The following is a 13,765-nucleotide window of genomic DNA, read 5'->3' on the forward strand; positions in this document are numbered from 1 at the left end:
AAAAAATATACGGCACAAAATATGTCAACTTATTATTACTTAAGGAAAATGCCAGAAAGAGTTGTTAAAAGACACTAAATGGAAAATAAATAAATTAGTTAATAAATAAATGAAAAAAATTAAATAAATAAATAATAAAAAAAATTAAATAAATAAAGATTAAGGGGAGAGGATGGCCATTATCTGCAAATTCATGATAAAGCAAGTAAGTATGTAAGTAAATGCATATAGTAAAATATAAGTAAATACACATGCAGGATAGAGATGTGTGGGTAGATAGGAATATATAAAGACTAAAACAGAAATTGCAGATAAAAAACGGCCAAACAAAGAAGAAATAAAGAAGTAAAATAAAGGATTATTAAGTTATAAAGTATTAAGAAAGTATGTAGAAAAAACGAAAAGGTTAAAGAAGCATATGTCTATCTGAAAGGTTAAAGTAATAACTATGTAATTTCAAAATTACCATAATTAAAATTGGTCTTATGTTTACAGAAAGAGATCAGTTCGTTTTTAGAATTTATCATATTGTTACTTTGAGGGGAAGTAATTATAGTTATAGCTTCAGTTGTGCAGAGGCGACATGACTTAGAGCCTGGAGTATAAGACTTAAATTTTTTTCATGATAGCCCATTTAATTGAGAATGGGGTATTGTTAGTTAAGTTTTTAATTAAAGTGGTTAGAGAAGTTCCTTGGTTATTATTAGAATTATGGTTGTGAAAAGAAGAAATGTCGTTTGATATTCTTTTCTTAATTAATATTAAAGTAGTGCCGATATATGTATGTACTTTATTAAACGTTTGAGGTCTGATATTAATATTAATTGGCTGATTTGTATGAGTTAAATAATTTGAATTTTGTTCATAGTGTTCAACAAATTGGCGGACAATGATTGTATGAGGACTATTTTGGAGGGGATAATGAGTGTTGGTAGGGTTAGGATGGCTATTGTAACTGCCGACCACTTCAAGGAAAAGAAAACGCCTCGACTGATGTTAATATATTTATTGAACACCGTGAAAACTGAAAAGGAAAATATAGTATTGAACAAATGAAACAAATATCAAATTAACAAGGAAATTCAGTGCGTTTTTGAAATGAAGTGAGAGTGTCACATACCATGTTGTCTCTCCGGGGTCGGCAGTCAAAAGGGGTCTGAAGTAGTTTTTTGCCCCTTTCCCCACTACCGCCTGAGTCCGCAGTAAATAAGGGGACCGCAACAATTGGTCAATAAAGGATTGGAGAAGGGGCTATTAGCGGCAGCTACACTCCCACCAAATTGCCATCGAATATTGATGAGCCGTTACTGAACGATGACAATTTTATTACAATATCAATATAATTGCTACTCTTTTACTATATTCATTGTATTTATGTGTCGTTATTCTCTACTAGCACAACTAACTTATGGATTGGACGATCAATGCAGCTTTCAGCATTCCTTTTTGACCCATCTTGACCCAGTTGGAGTTTAACTTTACGCACCAAACCGTCTTTGTCCTTTGCTGCCTCCACCACCTTAGCCATTTTCCATTCATTCCGAGGGAGATTATCTTCCTTTATGAGTACAATGTCTCCAATTTTTATATTTCTTCTGATTGCATGCCATCGTTGTCTGGTGCTTATGTTAGCCAGGTATTCTTTACGCCATCGGTTCCAGAACTGTTCAACGAGGTACTGAACTCGGCGACATCTCTTCCTAGCATACAAGTCTTCCTTTAAGAAATTACCAGGTGGTGGAAGTGGTTTAGTTGTCTTCATTTGTATTAAATGGTTTGGTGTTAGGGGTTCGAGACTCTTAGGATCATTAATTGTGTCTACTGTGAGTGGACGACTGTTCACTATTGCCATTGCTTCATACATAAATGTTCTTAGGGTGAAATTATCCAGTCTACCCGTGGCTGAAGCTAATACAGTGCTCATTACGCCTTTTACTGTGCGTATTTGGCGCTCCCATACACCACCCATATGGCTAGCCCCAGGCACGTTCATCCTGAAGTCGCATTGCTTCTCAGCGAGAAACCTTGCTACTCTGTCGTGATCCAATTCTGCGATGCCCTTTTCAAGCTGACACTTTCCGCCTACAAAATTGGTTCCTTGGTCGCATCGTATTTGTCTTACTGCACCTCTCAGGGCTATAAAACATCTCAATGCGTTTAGAAAGGCATCAGTAGAGAGGTCCTCGAGCATTTCTAGATGGACGGCTCTGGAACTAAGACATGTGAACAGGAGGCCATACCTCTTTATGTCCTTCCGACCGTGTTTTGTGTAAAAGGGTCCAAAACAGTCCATTCCTATGTACAAGAATGGTGGATGTGGTTCAACTCTTTCAACTGGGAGATCTGCCATGCGTTGTCCTTCCAATGGTCTGCGCATTCTTCGGCAAATCACACAGTTCTTAACATATCTTTCCACTTTCTTGCTGACACCGATAATCCAATAGCCATTGGCCCGGATTTCATTTAGGGTCATTCCCCGACTTTGATGCTGTGTTTTCTTATGACAGAAATCGATGATTAGGTGAGTCACCAAGCTCTCTTTTGGCAATATTATTGGTGTCTTGGCTCGGTAGATGTGGATTCCTTCAAACGCCCTCCCACTCTAAGAAGGCCGTCCTTCATGATAGGGTCAAGTGGGTAAAGCCCACTTTTTTTTGTTAACTGATTGGGAATTTTGTTGAGTGCCCCAAACTCTTCTTCCCACGCTTCCCTTTGTGCTATGCCGATGAGTGCAAAGGAAGCTAATTCTCTTTCTCTTACACTAATGCAACCTGATAGGGATTTATTTGCCAGGCGTTTTATTCGAGCAACAACATTTAGTAGCCTGTTCCAATTTGTCAATCTGGAAAATCTGTCAAGAAAATTCTTTGTTTCAGTGAGCATGGTTTTCAGAACCCTCACTTCCGGATCTCCAATGATGGGTTCAGGACATTGTTTAATGGTGATTAGCTCGCGGTCCCATAAGAATTCTGGTCCCGTAAACCAATTTGAATTAATCAGCTCTCCCACCGTTAGTCCTCTGGATGCATGATCTGCAGGGTTTTGTTTTGTATCAACATATGACCACTGGTTAGGATCAGTACTATCTCTTATTCTCTGGACTCTGTTGGCAACAAAGACATGAAATCGTCTGGCATCATTTTTTATATAACCCAGAACAACTTGTGAATCCGTCCAGAAGTACTCTTTGTCTACCTTTATGTCTAGTTCTTCCTACAGAAAGTTACTTATTGTTGCAGAGACTGTAGCAGCAACTAGTTCGAGACGAGGCACAGTAACAACTTTGATGGGTGCTACTCTGGCTTTACCCATAACTAATGTACAATGCACCTTCTTTGTTGAGACAATTCGCAAATAAGTACATTGGCCATATCCAGTGGTACTAGCGTCAGAAAAATGGTGTAGCTCCATTTTTTCAATGGAGCCGATGTTGTCTGGAATGAAACATCTTTGTATTTGGACTAGTTTGAGGTTGTCTACGTCCTTAATCCATGACTCCCACCTTGGTTTTAGTTCAGAAGGGAGAGGTTCGTCCCAACCAACTCCTTGTTTGCACATCTCTTGCAGCACTCTCTTCCCGGCTAGAAGAAAGGGTGCGATAAATCCCAATGGATCATACACACTGGCCACTGTTGACAGAATTCCACGTCGGGTAGCTGCTCCTGGGTTAAGGGTGACATTGAAAGCAAATGTGTCCATGACTGTGTTCCACTTAACACCCAGTACACTTTGAGTTGGAACGATGTTGTAATTTAGGTCCACTTCTTTTGTTGTAGTGTCGGGTTTGCCTTCCAAAATTGCATCTAAGAGTCCCTTCTTGTTCGACACGAATTTGTGTAAATGTAGTTGACCCTTAGCGCAGATTTCGTTTGCCTCTCTAATCAGCTGTCTTGCCTCCTCTTCTGTCTCAACACTGATAAGCCCGTAATCCACGTAAAAGTTCCTTTGGATAAAGGCTGCAGCGAGGGGATATTTCTCTTGATACTTGTTAGCCAAGTGTTTAAAACCATAATTCGTACAACCGGGAGAAGAAGATGCCCCAAAAATGTGGACTCGCATACGATATTCCCTGGGCTCAGTCCTTGTATCTCCATCCTTCCACCAGAGGAATCTGAGAAAGTCTCTGTCTCCGGGATTGACGTGAAAGCGATGGAACATGCTTTCTACATCACATGTAAGAGCGATGCGATGTTCCCGAAACCTGCACAGCACTCCAGGTAGAGCATTGATTAAATCAGGTCCTGTCAGGAGGTGGTCGTTTAGTGAAGTATTCCTGAATTTAGCAGAACAGTCAAACACAACTCTAATTTTTCCAGGTTTTCTTGAATGATACACTCGATGGTGAGGATATACCATGTGCTGCCATCATTGGATGCATCATAAACTTCTTCTGCATCACCTGCTTCAATAATTTTCTCCATAAATTTGATGTAGTCACTTTCAAATTGTGGATATTTTCTAAATTTGGTTTTGAGGTGTTTGAGACGAACTTCGGCTAGATGCTTATTTTTCGGAAGATGGGGACGTGCACGAAAGGGCAAGGGCATTTCTATATGTCCCTCGTTATTATGTTGAATCTCCTTGCTTAATATTTCAAGAAATTTTATATCTTCCTGAGAAACAGTTCTTTCTTTGGAATTTATATTGCAGAAGTCCATCTCCAAGGCTCTGATTTTTGAGGTAGGTCTGATGGGCGGGATTTCTTTGGAGAAGGTTCGATGACAATACCCCACCGGGTTTCCTGGGCCACTCAAATGTGATGTCGGTCCTACTATACACCACCCAAGATCTGTCCTGACAGCAAACGGATCATTATCTTTACCTGCAATCACCTTCCTAGGTTTTAAGGCTGCTGCGCAGTCATACCCTATTAGCAGTCCAATAGGACAGTCTAACTCTTCCGGCATTTCTTTTGCTATATTAACGAGGTGTTTCCATGCTTCAGCAGTTTTACATGTAGGGATGCTATTTCTTTCCAGAGGAATGTATTCTCGCGTGTAGGTAGGAGGTAGCTCTATTTTCTTTTGTGAGAAATACCCTCTCACTTTAAGACCTGAAATGCGTTGGCAATTTTCAATTGTGTTTTGGCTGGCTATTGTTGACAGCTTCAACCGAACAGGTTCTGAGTCTGCTTTAATTATTTCACAAACATCTCGATTGATGAATGTGTTGCTACTCTGTGTATCCAATAAGGCATACACTAGTACTTCCGGACTTGCTGGATCTGTGCATGAGAGCCAAACTGGTATTATCATGGATGTGTGATTGCTGTTGCTTGCCTTTTTGCAATATAGGCTTGTAGCACTACTATTTTCCCTGGTTATTTCGACTTCTTTCGACCTGGGCTTGTCTTCATGAAGTGGTGTGGGATGGGCCAATCTGCAAATGTTGCAAGTAACCTTCTTCTTACAATCTTTTGCAAAATGTCCCACCCTGAGACAACTAAGGCACATGTTTTTGGTCAGGATGAAACTCCTTCTCTGGTCAAGTGATAGAGCCCGAAACTCCTCGCATTTGTATATGAAGTGGGCGTGCCCACAGAAGTGGCACCGCATAGGCTGTGATGTAGCAATCTCTGGACCATTCGGTTTAGGTTTATCTTGACCTTCCTTGATTTTGGGGTCCTTTCCTTTGGGTGAGATTGTTGATGTTGCTAGTACACTAGCATGCAACCGAGTTTGTGTTCTTTCCGAGCTCCTTTCAGTTTGATTTAAAGCATGAAGGGAGGAAATTGGATTGCATGCTATTCGTGCTTCCTCCGACACAAAATCAGAAAATTCCTTAAAGCTTGGGTATGGCATGTTCTTATCTAGGTCCCTAGTGACATACCTATTTCAACGGTCTGTGACCCAACCAGGAAGTTTACGAAGTAGCTTTTGATTTTCTTCGCAGTCGTTCAGTACTTGCAGACCGGATATGTGTGGCATTGCACTGCTGCATGTTATAAGGAAGTCGCTGAAGTCCCTGAGCTTGAAGGATTCCCTAGGTCCGATTCTTGGCCACCCTTTGGATGACAAAGGGATGCCCATAGCGCTTCTGTAAAATATCCCAAGCTTGAGTATATGCCTCTTCATCTGTCCGATAGAACATACCCTGTAATGCTGAAAAAGTTTCACCGCCCACATATTTTTTTTAATAGAATAATTTATGTGCTGAGCTCTTACAGCTCTCTTCTATCAATGATTTGAAGCTGGTGCTCCATTCAACAAATTCAAGTGGATCTCCTTTAAAAACGGATGGTTCTGGTGTGGGGAGTTTGGATATCAGTAAAGACTCCCTTAATACCTTAACAAGTGCATCCTCTCTTTCAATTTTGGGTGTGATTGGGCCACAGGCTGTCTGGAGGGTCTTACTTCTGGTTTTACTGAGGATAGATTCGTCTACCTGCAAAGCATCTTCCCCTTTGGACTTCTCCAGTATATTGCTGTCATCTGCTTCCGCATAAGCGTTGTACTCTGCCGCAATTATTTCCAGGTCTCTTTGGTTTTCAAGCTCTCTGAGGGTTTCCTTTAATTTGGAAATTTCCTGATTTCGCTGGATTTCCACTTGCTTAGAAGCCAGGCGTGCAGCTGCCTCAGCCTTTCTCAGCGATATTTGTGAACTTTGGCCAGAGCTTCGACTCAGTCTGGAAACAGTGGAGCCATAAACTGACCTAGCATCTTTTCTCTGTAACAAGTTCGAGAGAGATTTTTTAACTCCAGCAGGATCGAACACTTCTTCCGAATACCGTTCCTCAAGAAGTGATATTACTTCAGAGGTTACCGAAGTACATGTGTCCATTTTCCTCCTTATATCTGGAAGTGGTGTAGTTAATTTTCGTACACCTTCATAGGCTTGTTCCACTGTTCTCCTGTTTTCTTCTAAAATCTGGGTGAAATTCTCTAATTGCTGCATTGAGCACTCTGATTTGAGCTTTATCCTGACAAAGCTCACATCGTCCTTAAACCTAGAATAAACATTGATAAACTCCCTTTCTTTCTTAGTTGTTTCCTCTCTTTGGAAATCCATTTTTTTTGTCTGGTATCTTTGTCGTCCAGACCGCCTTACTTCTTGAGATTGTGTCTCCTGGGGATCTGCATTATTGACTTCAGACAGCTTTGAATGTTCCATATTAGAGTTGAGGGGAGTTTAGATGTTGAATGGTTAAAGGGAGAAAACTCACTAATTATTGAAATTAATAAGTGACAAGTGTGCGTCGGTTGATGAAGTCAATCCTTCTAGACTGGGACACCCTTTTTTTCTTTTTTTTTTTTTTTAAACAGGAAGGAAGGAACGACTATGCCAGACTATATAATGATAATCATGGACACAAATATGTCCATATATTTGTTGTTTGCACCCGACGTTGTTATTTATTATTATTATTTATTTTTTTTATTTTTTTATTTTTTTACGTGAAATGAAACCTTTTACGTTTTGACATAACGTTGGCCGTTTGTTCTTTGTCTTGTATTTTCGTTTACAAAACACCGCCGTGTTAACGTCGACGTTGTTGTTATTATTATTTATTTATTAATTATTATTATTATTATTTATTTATTTTTTTTTTTTAACATGAAATTAAGATTTTACGTTTTGACATAACTCGTCGTGTTTTTGTTTTGTTTTATATATATATATATACAATATCGACTACCATGCCGGGCTGTACGTTGATAACCAAACACGCCTTTTTTTTTTTTTTTTTTTTCCGGGAACCGCGTGTCGATAAATTAGTTGTTGTTTGCAAAGGCGACTATCGTTTAACGCCGACGCTGTTATTGTTATTTATTTTCATTTTTTTTTTTTTTTTTTTTTTTTTTGCTTGAAGATTATATATATATATATATATATATATATATATATATATATTTTTTTTTTTTTTTATATAAACAATGAGAACCACAACGCGCCGAATATACACTATATACATTTTCTACAAAGTTCGTTAATATTTTGACGCGGCGTCAACCACGTGTAAATTTTTTTTTTTTTTTTTTTTTTTTTTTTTTTAAATTATGACATTGGATAAACAAATATAATTGTGGCAATTATAGCCTAGAAAATTGCATTTTCCGCCCTGTAGATCCACGAAAGCATGTTTTCACTGTAACTGCCGACCACTTCAAGGAAAAGAAAACGCCTCGACTGATGTTAATATATTTATTGAACACCGTGAAAACTGAAAAGGAAACTATAGTATTGAACAAATGAAACAAATATCAAATTAACAAGGAAATTCAGTGAGTTTTTGAAATGAAGTGAGAGTGTCACATACCATGTTGTCTCTCCGGGGTCGGCAGTCAAAAGGGGTCTGAAGTAGTTTTTTGCCCCTTTCCCCACTACCGCCTGAGTCCGCAGTAAATAAGGGGACCGCAACAATTGGTCAATAAAGGATTGGAGAAGGGGCTATTAGCGGCAGCTACAGCTATTATGAGACATATTATTATTCTCATTATTATATTATTGTAATTATTGCTAGTTGTATGATTGTAGATGGAGGGGCTGCTCGAGTGGTATATTGGATTAGTAAATATGTCAGATGGGGGATGGGAAAAGGATAACTTGAAGACGAAATATTAGTGTCTGTTATTGGAGGATTACGTGGGAGCTCAGTAATTGTGCATGAATATATAACACCTTTATGGATGCAGTCATTATTGAGTGGGCAAAGATGTTTGTTATTAAAATTACAGTTAGTTTTGGGTTTAATTGGGAAAGGGATTTTTTGGGCTGATTTAATTTTTTTTGCTATTAGATATTAAGATTCTTTATGCTAAATTAAGCATTGTTGAATAGGAAATCCTGATGTAGTTTTATTGAAAATAAAAATATATCTGTGTGAGTATTTGAAAGAGTTTTGTACAATGTTGAAGAATTCCTTAGGTATATTAGTTTGGAAATTTATGCTAAATGGGGAATTAAACCAAATATTTTTTTCTTCTAATGCAACTGGGTGGGTTAGATGTATCGCGATTAGTATTTTGGTTTGGATTATATATTTAGACTGGTTCATTGTTATTGATAGCATCAGACCTTGCTATTGTAACTAGTTTCTTCTGAGTCATATTGTGTGTGATTACAGATTTAAGGCGGCCTGCAGGAGGAGCCTAATGGTTGTATTTAATCTTTTCCTTGTGTCCTGAGTTCCTTAAGGCATTATTGAAGAAAGTAACATTTTGATTAAAAGTTTTTAATCAGCAGAAAGAGCAGCAATTCTTCTAGAGACGGATGGTGCTATAGATTTTATAATTGAGTTTGAGTGGTTAGAAGATTTATGGACGTATAAAAGCGTAAAGTTAGGTTTATGATAGGGGCTATGAGTTTCAGTCTTAAGATTAAGTGTAACATCTAGAAAATTTGAAGATTTTTTGAAGTTCTTTTGTTTGGTGCGATGAAGAGTGTTGTGCGTGGCGTCTGTGCGAGCGTTTATGGGGAAATATATTTATCACAAATATATTTCACATTTGTTTCATAGCAATCCTTTTATTTATGAAGCTCAGTGTATGTTAAATATACCTACAGTTTATGTTCCAAATTCCAAGATGTTTTTCATCGTATCGGTTAGTTCATTAAGCACGTTGAAATGTTCAATTATAAACAGCAGCTGTTTCGTTGCGCAGAAACTTTCATACAATTATAACGTAAATTTTTTGCAGATTTTTCCACCCTACCTCACAAGATGAATAAAGCCTGGTTAAATAAAAAGAATATAAGCATGATTCCATAAATCCGAACAGATCGAAAGACCAGTTGCAATTCTGTTTTATGACATATAATTTTCACTTATATTCAATAAGTTCTTAATAAGTTCTGAAATAAATAAACGGTAAAATTAACAGCATCAATGAACAAATTTGGGAAATATACTTTTTGTTACATACACGCACACAGACACACGCACATATATATATATATATATATATATATATATATATATATATATATATATTTTACACAGTGATCACCACTTATCAAGGCCCGGAAGCCACTCAGGGATAAGGGTTATTGCAAGTACATTACGTTAGTGAGGAGATTTGCTGAAATGTTTACTTAAGGGGGCGGTTCATTAGGAATTTGTTAACATTGGACTTGAACACATCCAAGTTGTAGTCCGGAGGGAAGCAGGCAGACGGAACAGAGTTCCACAGGCGTGCAGTTCTAAGAAAGAAGCTTTGTTCATGGAACAATATATATATATATATATATATAATTACATCGGCATCACTACTTATCAAGGTCAAGAGGCCACTCGAGGATAAGGGGTAGAGGGTGTACAGTTGTCAATGGGACAATATCGTATTAATCGTTAGTGGAAATTTGATAAATTAGTTTACATAAGGGGAACGGCTCTCCAAGAACTTGATTTACATTGGACTTGAAGACAATCAAATTGTAGTCAGTTGGAAAACAGACGAACGGAAGAGAATTCCACATGTGTGCAGTTCTAAGAAAGAAGCTTTTTTCATGAAATCTACGTTTAGGTTTAGGCACAGATAAAGAGGAGGAAAAATTATTGATAGTTTTTTCAGCTGGACGAGTTTTCAGGTGTTTTTCGTTATATAACAATTTTCACGTTATATAACGATTGTCTCGTTGTATAACGCTAATGAAATACTTGTCAATTATGAGCATTGTAAAATGAAAATATAACGTCATTCATATTAAGATACAATTTGTCAGACTTCTCCTATACATTATTGGCTCAGTTGGCAGAATCCCAAGCGCACCATGCATCTGTTAATTACTATTGAAATGCTAATAATATGATCATTGGGAAACATAGAACAGTCAACATGGTAGTTTTTAAGTAATACTGCCCTCGACCGGATAATCGGTTTCTACAAACCTAACCTATAATTTCATCTATCTGAAACAGCATCAGAATCACACGCGCATTAGGAAACCTCTTTATCAGCTTATGATGTGTTAATGTTTACTTGAGTCAATTTAAGGTACGGATTCCATTCTTTCTTTCATTACTTTTGGGTCTAAAAAAAATGTTGTTTAAATATTTTCTACTAGACTTTTTTTTTCTTTTTAACGTATATGCGAGGAAGCAAAGCCGACGAATGGCTGAAATTATATAACCTTCGAACACATACCATAACTGCATTGAATGAATGAATGAGTCTGCGAGTCACAGACACATGGACACATAAATCTTATGAAAGCCATTAAAATTCTTTTTACGAATCTCTAAAGGCAAATAACCTAAAACAATGTAGCCAGAGTATTTGTATATAACATACACCTATAAAAAAGAATGATTCCTAGGTAAATTATTTGTTAGTTGGTTGGTTGTTTTTTGTTTTACGGCGGCATATCAACCCTTTTCAGGTTATTTAATGCCAAATCCAGTGATTTTGAAGAAGACATTTTTAATAGAATATATTTGTTTTGTTTTTTTCAAGTCAGTTTCTATTTAATACATAGTTGTTACTAATAGATATTATGATTAAATGAATCGTACAAATACATATATAAAACTCAGGCTCACACCTATATGAAATACTGCTATTTTATAGTTTCTATTTTTATATCTGTAGCTGGAATTAAATTTAATATAACATGCTATGAGAGATAAATATTTGGCATGTCTCAGATTTCTTCTCTTATTCAATACGTTATTATATGTCTATATTATAATGTTTATTTTATTCGAAAACATAGTTTGTAGCATGTTTATAATGTAACGTAGTACACACATTTACACACACGTTAACATGTTGACAACCGGAACTCAACTTGTAGTTACAGATTATGTCATATGGAACATAAGAAAAATAATAACTCGACTCCTTTTTGTAAAAACGACATTTAATTCAGAGTATTTTCTCGAAAAAAAAACGTGATCGTGGTCGTTCTTTCTGAACGCTGTCGTCTTAGAAGTCTCTCGAACGTGCTTTTTTCTATTTTTTGTAGTATTTTTCCATTTTTAATTTCATGAGACGTCATTATGCACGAAGCTCGGTATTTGAATATAACCGCCATACGCGCGTCCGTGCTATGCTACAATGATTTTCACCTGTCTTTGAATGTTTTTACGCATGAATCACAGCTTATTAAGGCCCAGAGGCCACTCGATGACGAGGGTTAGTGTGTATGCATTAGCCAATGTGTTTATAGCATAGTGAACATAAGTAGTGTGATTTTTTGTAAATTGGATTACTTAGGAAGACGGTTCATCAAAAACTTGTTTATGTTGGACTTGAAGACAATCAGATTGTAGTCAGATAGAAAGCAGGAAAACGGAAGAGAGTTCCACAGGAGTGCAGTTCTATAAAAGAAGCTTATTTAATGGAATTTACATTTAGATTTAGGCACATATAAAGAGTGTAGGAAATTGTTGATAATGGTTTTGGATAGACGAGTGTTTTTCGTGAAAGTTGGGCGAAGGGGGACTATAGATTGAAGTTCAGATGAGCACTTGCCATGAAAAAAAAAAACGATAAAGCAGAGACAGGCTTGCAACGTCTATTCTGTGGGAAAGAGGTGGCAGGGAAGAGAAAAGGTCATCCCCCACTAAGCTACGAAATAATTCACAATTCAGAAATTCTGGTTGCATGATTCCTTTCTTTAACTGAGTATAATGCAATATTAGAGAAATGTATTGTAATATTATTGTTGGGTTTGGTATTTTATAGCACTGTTGTATTTATCCGCAATAGATTTTCTTAATACTAAATCCCTATCATCGAAATATGGTCGCTTGATGACTGCTTAAGCTGCATTTCCGTAGATATAACAGTTATCTATTTTTTTGAAAATCTCACTCTCAATTTAGCTATAAGCCTCATTTTTTATTTATTATTTTCCAGTACGAGACACCGCTTTTGTTGTTTGTATTCTTAGTGCACGTAAGTCTTTAAGGGTTTTATTGTTAGATATTTTGTGTAACAGTTAAAATGTCTGTCTACTAAGTGTTAAATCAAGTGTCCTATTTGGATAGTTAGGTGAAAAGTTTTCTCCAAAAAAGTTGTTTTATTATAAAGTGGTTTTGGTTTGCTTCATTGACTGAAATATTATATCTTAAATTCTTTATTAGAAAAAACATTTGTTCAGTTTTATTCTGCTGTTCATATATTTTGTATTTGTTTAATTATACACATTCTATTAATGCATAAATCTGTAAGTTTTCGTTTTAGAAATGTTCAAGTCTTAATTTTGAAGTACATTCTAAACGCTAGGAAATATACTTCATTATAGTGTGTTATATGTTCGATTCAAACACATCCGTAACTAAAATCACTTATAGATATTTTTCTGCATGCTACAAAATTACGTCAGTGTTATTGCTACTATTAGATGGTTATCTTAATCATTATCCTATTTAACTAAATTTTATTCAATTAAAACTGAGAATGGCAAACATGGCTGTATATACCTTCAATTTTAACGGAGTCATAATAACCACTGGAATATCGAAACTACTATTTTGATATTTAGACATGTAGAATAGTTTGTAAGCAGAAATGATTGAAGAACGCAGAAATGATGTACAACTGTCTATCCGCAATATCCACGGAGTTCCTAACACAATTGATACAAGTGAATCTCTGATCTGTGCACCACGATGATTATGAAAGTATACAGAAAATTTAAATATATTAAGATAAATCATTTTACGTTGAACATCAAAAGTAAAAAAACAACATTAAATTGAAAAACATATACGATGAAATGAAATAATGCTTAAAATAACGATTATTTATATATAAGTATGAAGTGTGTAGATTCAAAATGCGATTAAAGACTATTTTCAAAATTACCAAGTCATCATTAC

General features: G+C 36.4%; 3 protein-coding genes across 3 annotated transcripts; all 3 read right to left on the reverse strand.

Annotated features, from left to right (window-relative positions):
* Positions 1-1,372: 1,372 nt before the first annotated feature.
* Positions 1,373-2,473, reverse strand: LOC145240715 (uncharacterized). The gene has a single exon (XM_080103989.1). The coding sequence runs from the start codon at positions 2,471-2,473 to the stop codon at positions 1,373-1,375; it is 1,101 nt and encodes a 366-aa protein (XP_079960115.1).
* A 740-nt stretch (positions 2,474-3,213) lies between these two features.
* On the reverse strand, positions 3,214-4,158 carry LOC145240731 (uncharacterized). Its single transcript, XM_080103990.1, has one exon. The coding sequence runs from the start codon at positions 4,156-4,158 to the stop codon at positions 3,214-3,216; it is 945 nt and encodes a 314-aa protein (XP_079960116.1).
* A 101-nt stretch (positions 4,159-4,259) lies between these two features.
* LOC145240747 (uncharacterized) lies at positions 4,260-5,801 on the reverse strand. The gene has a single exon (XM_080103991.1). The coding sequence runs from the start codon at positions 5,799-5,801 to the stop codon at positions 4,260-4,262; it is 1,542 nt and encodes a 513-aa protein (XP_079960117.1).
* Positions 5,802-13,765: the final 7,964 nt, after the last annotated feature.

The sequence above is a fragment of the Euprymna scolopes genome, chromosome 2, assembly GCF_053919585.1.
Source record: "Euprymna scolopes isolate OS-2025 chromosome 2, ASM5391958v1, whole genome shotgun sequence".
In the NCBI taxonomy this organism is placed as follows: Eukaryota; Metazoa; Mollusca; class Cephalopoda; order Sepiida; family Sepiolidae; genus Euprymna; species Euprymna scolopes.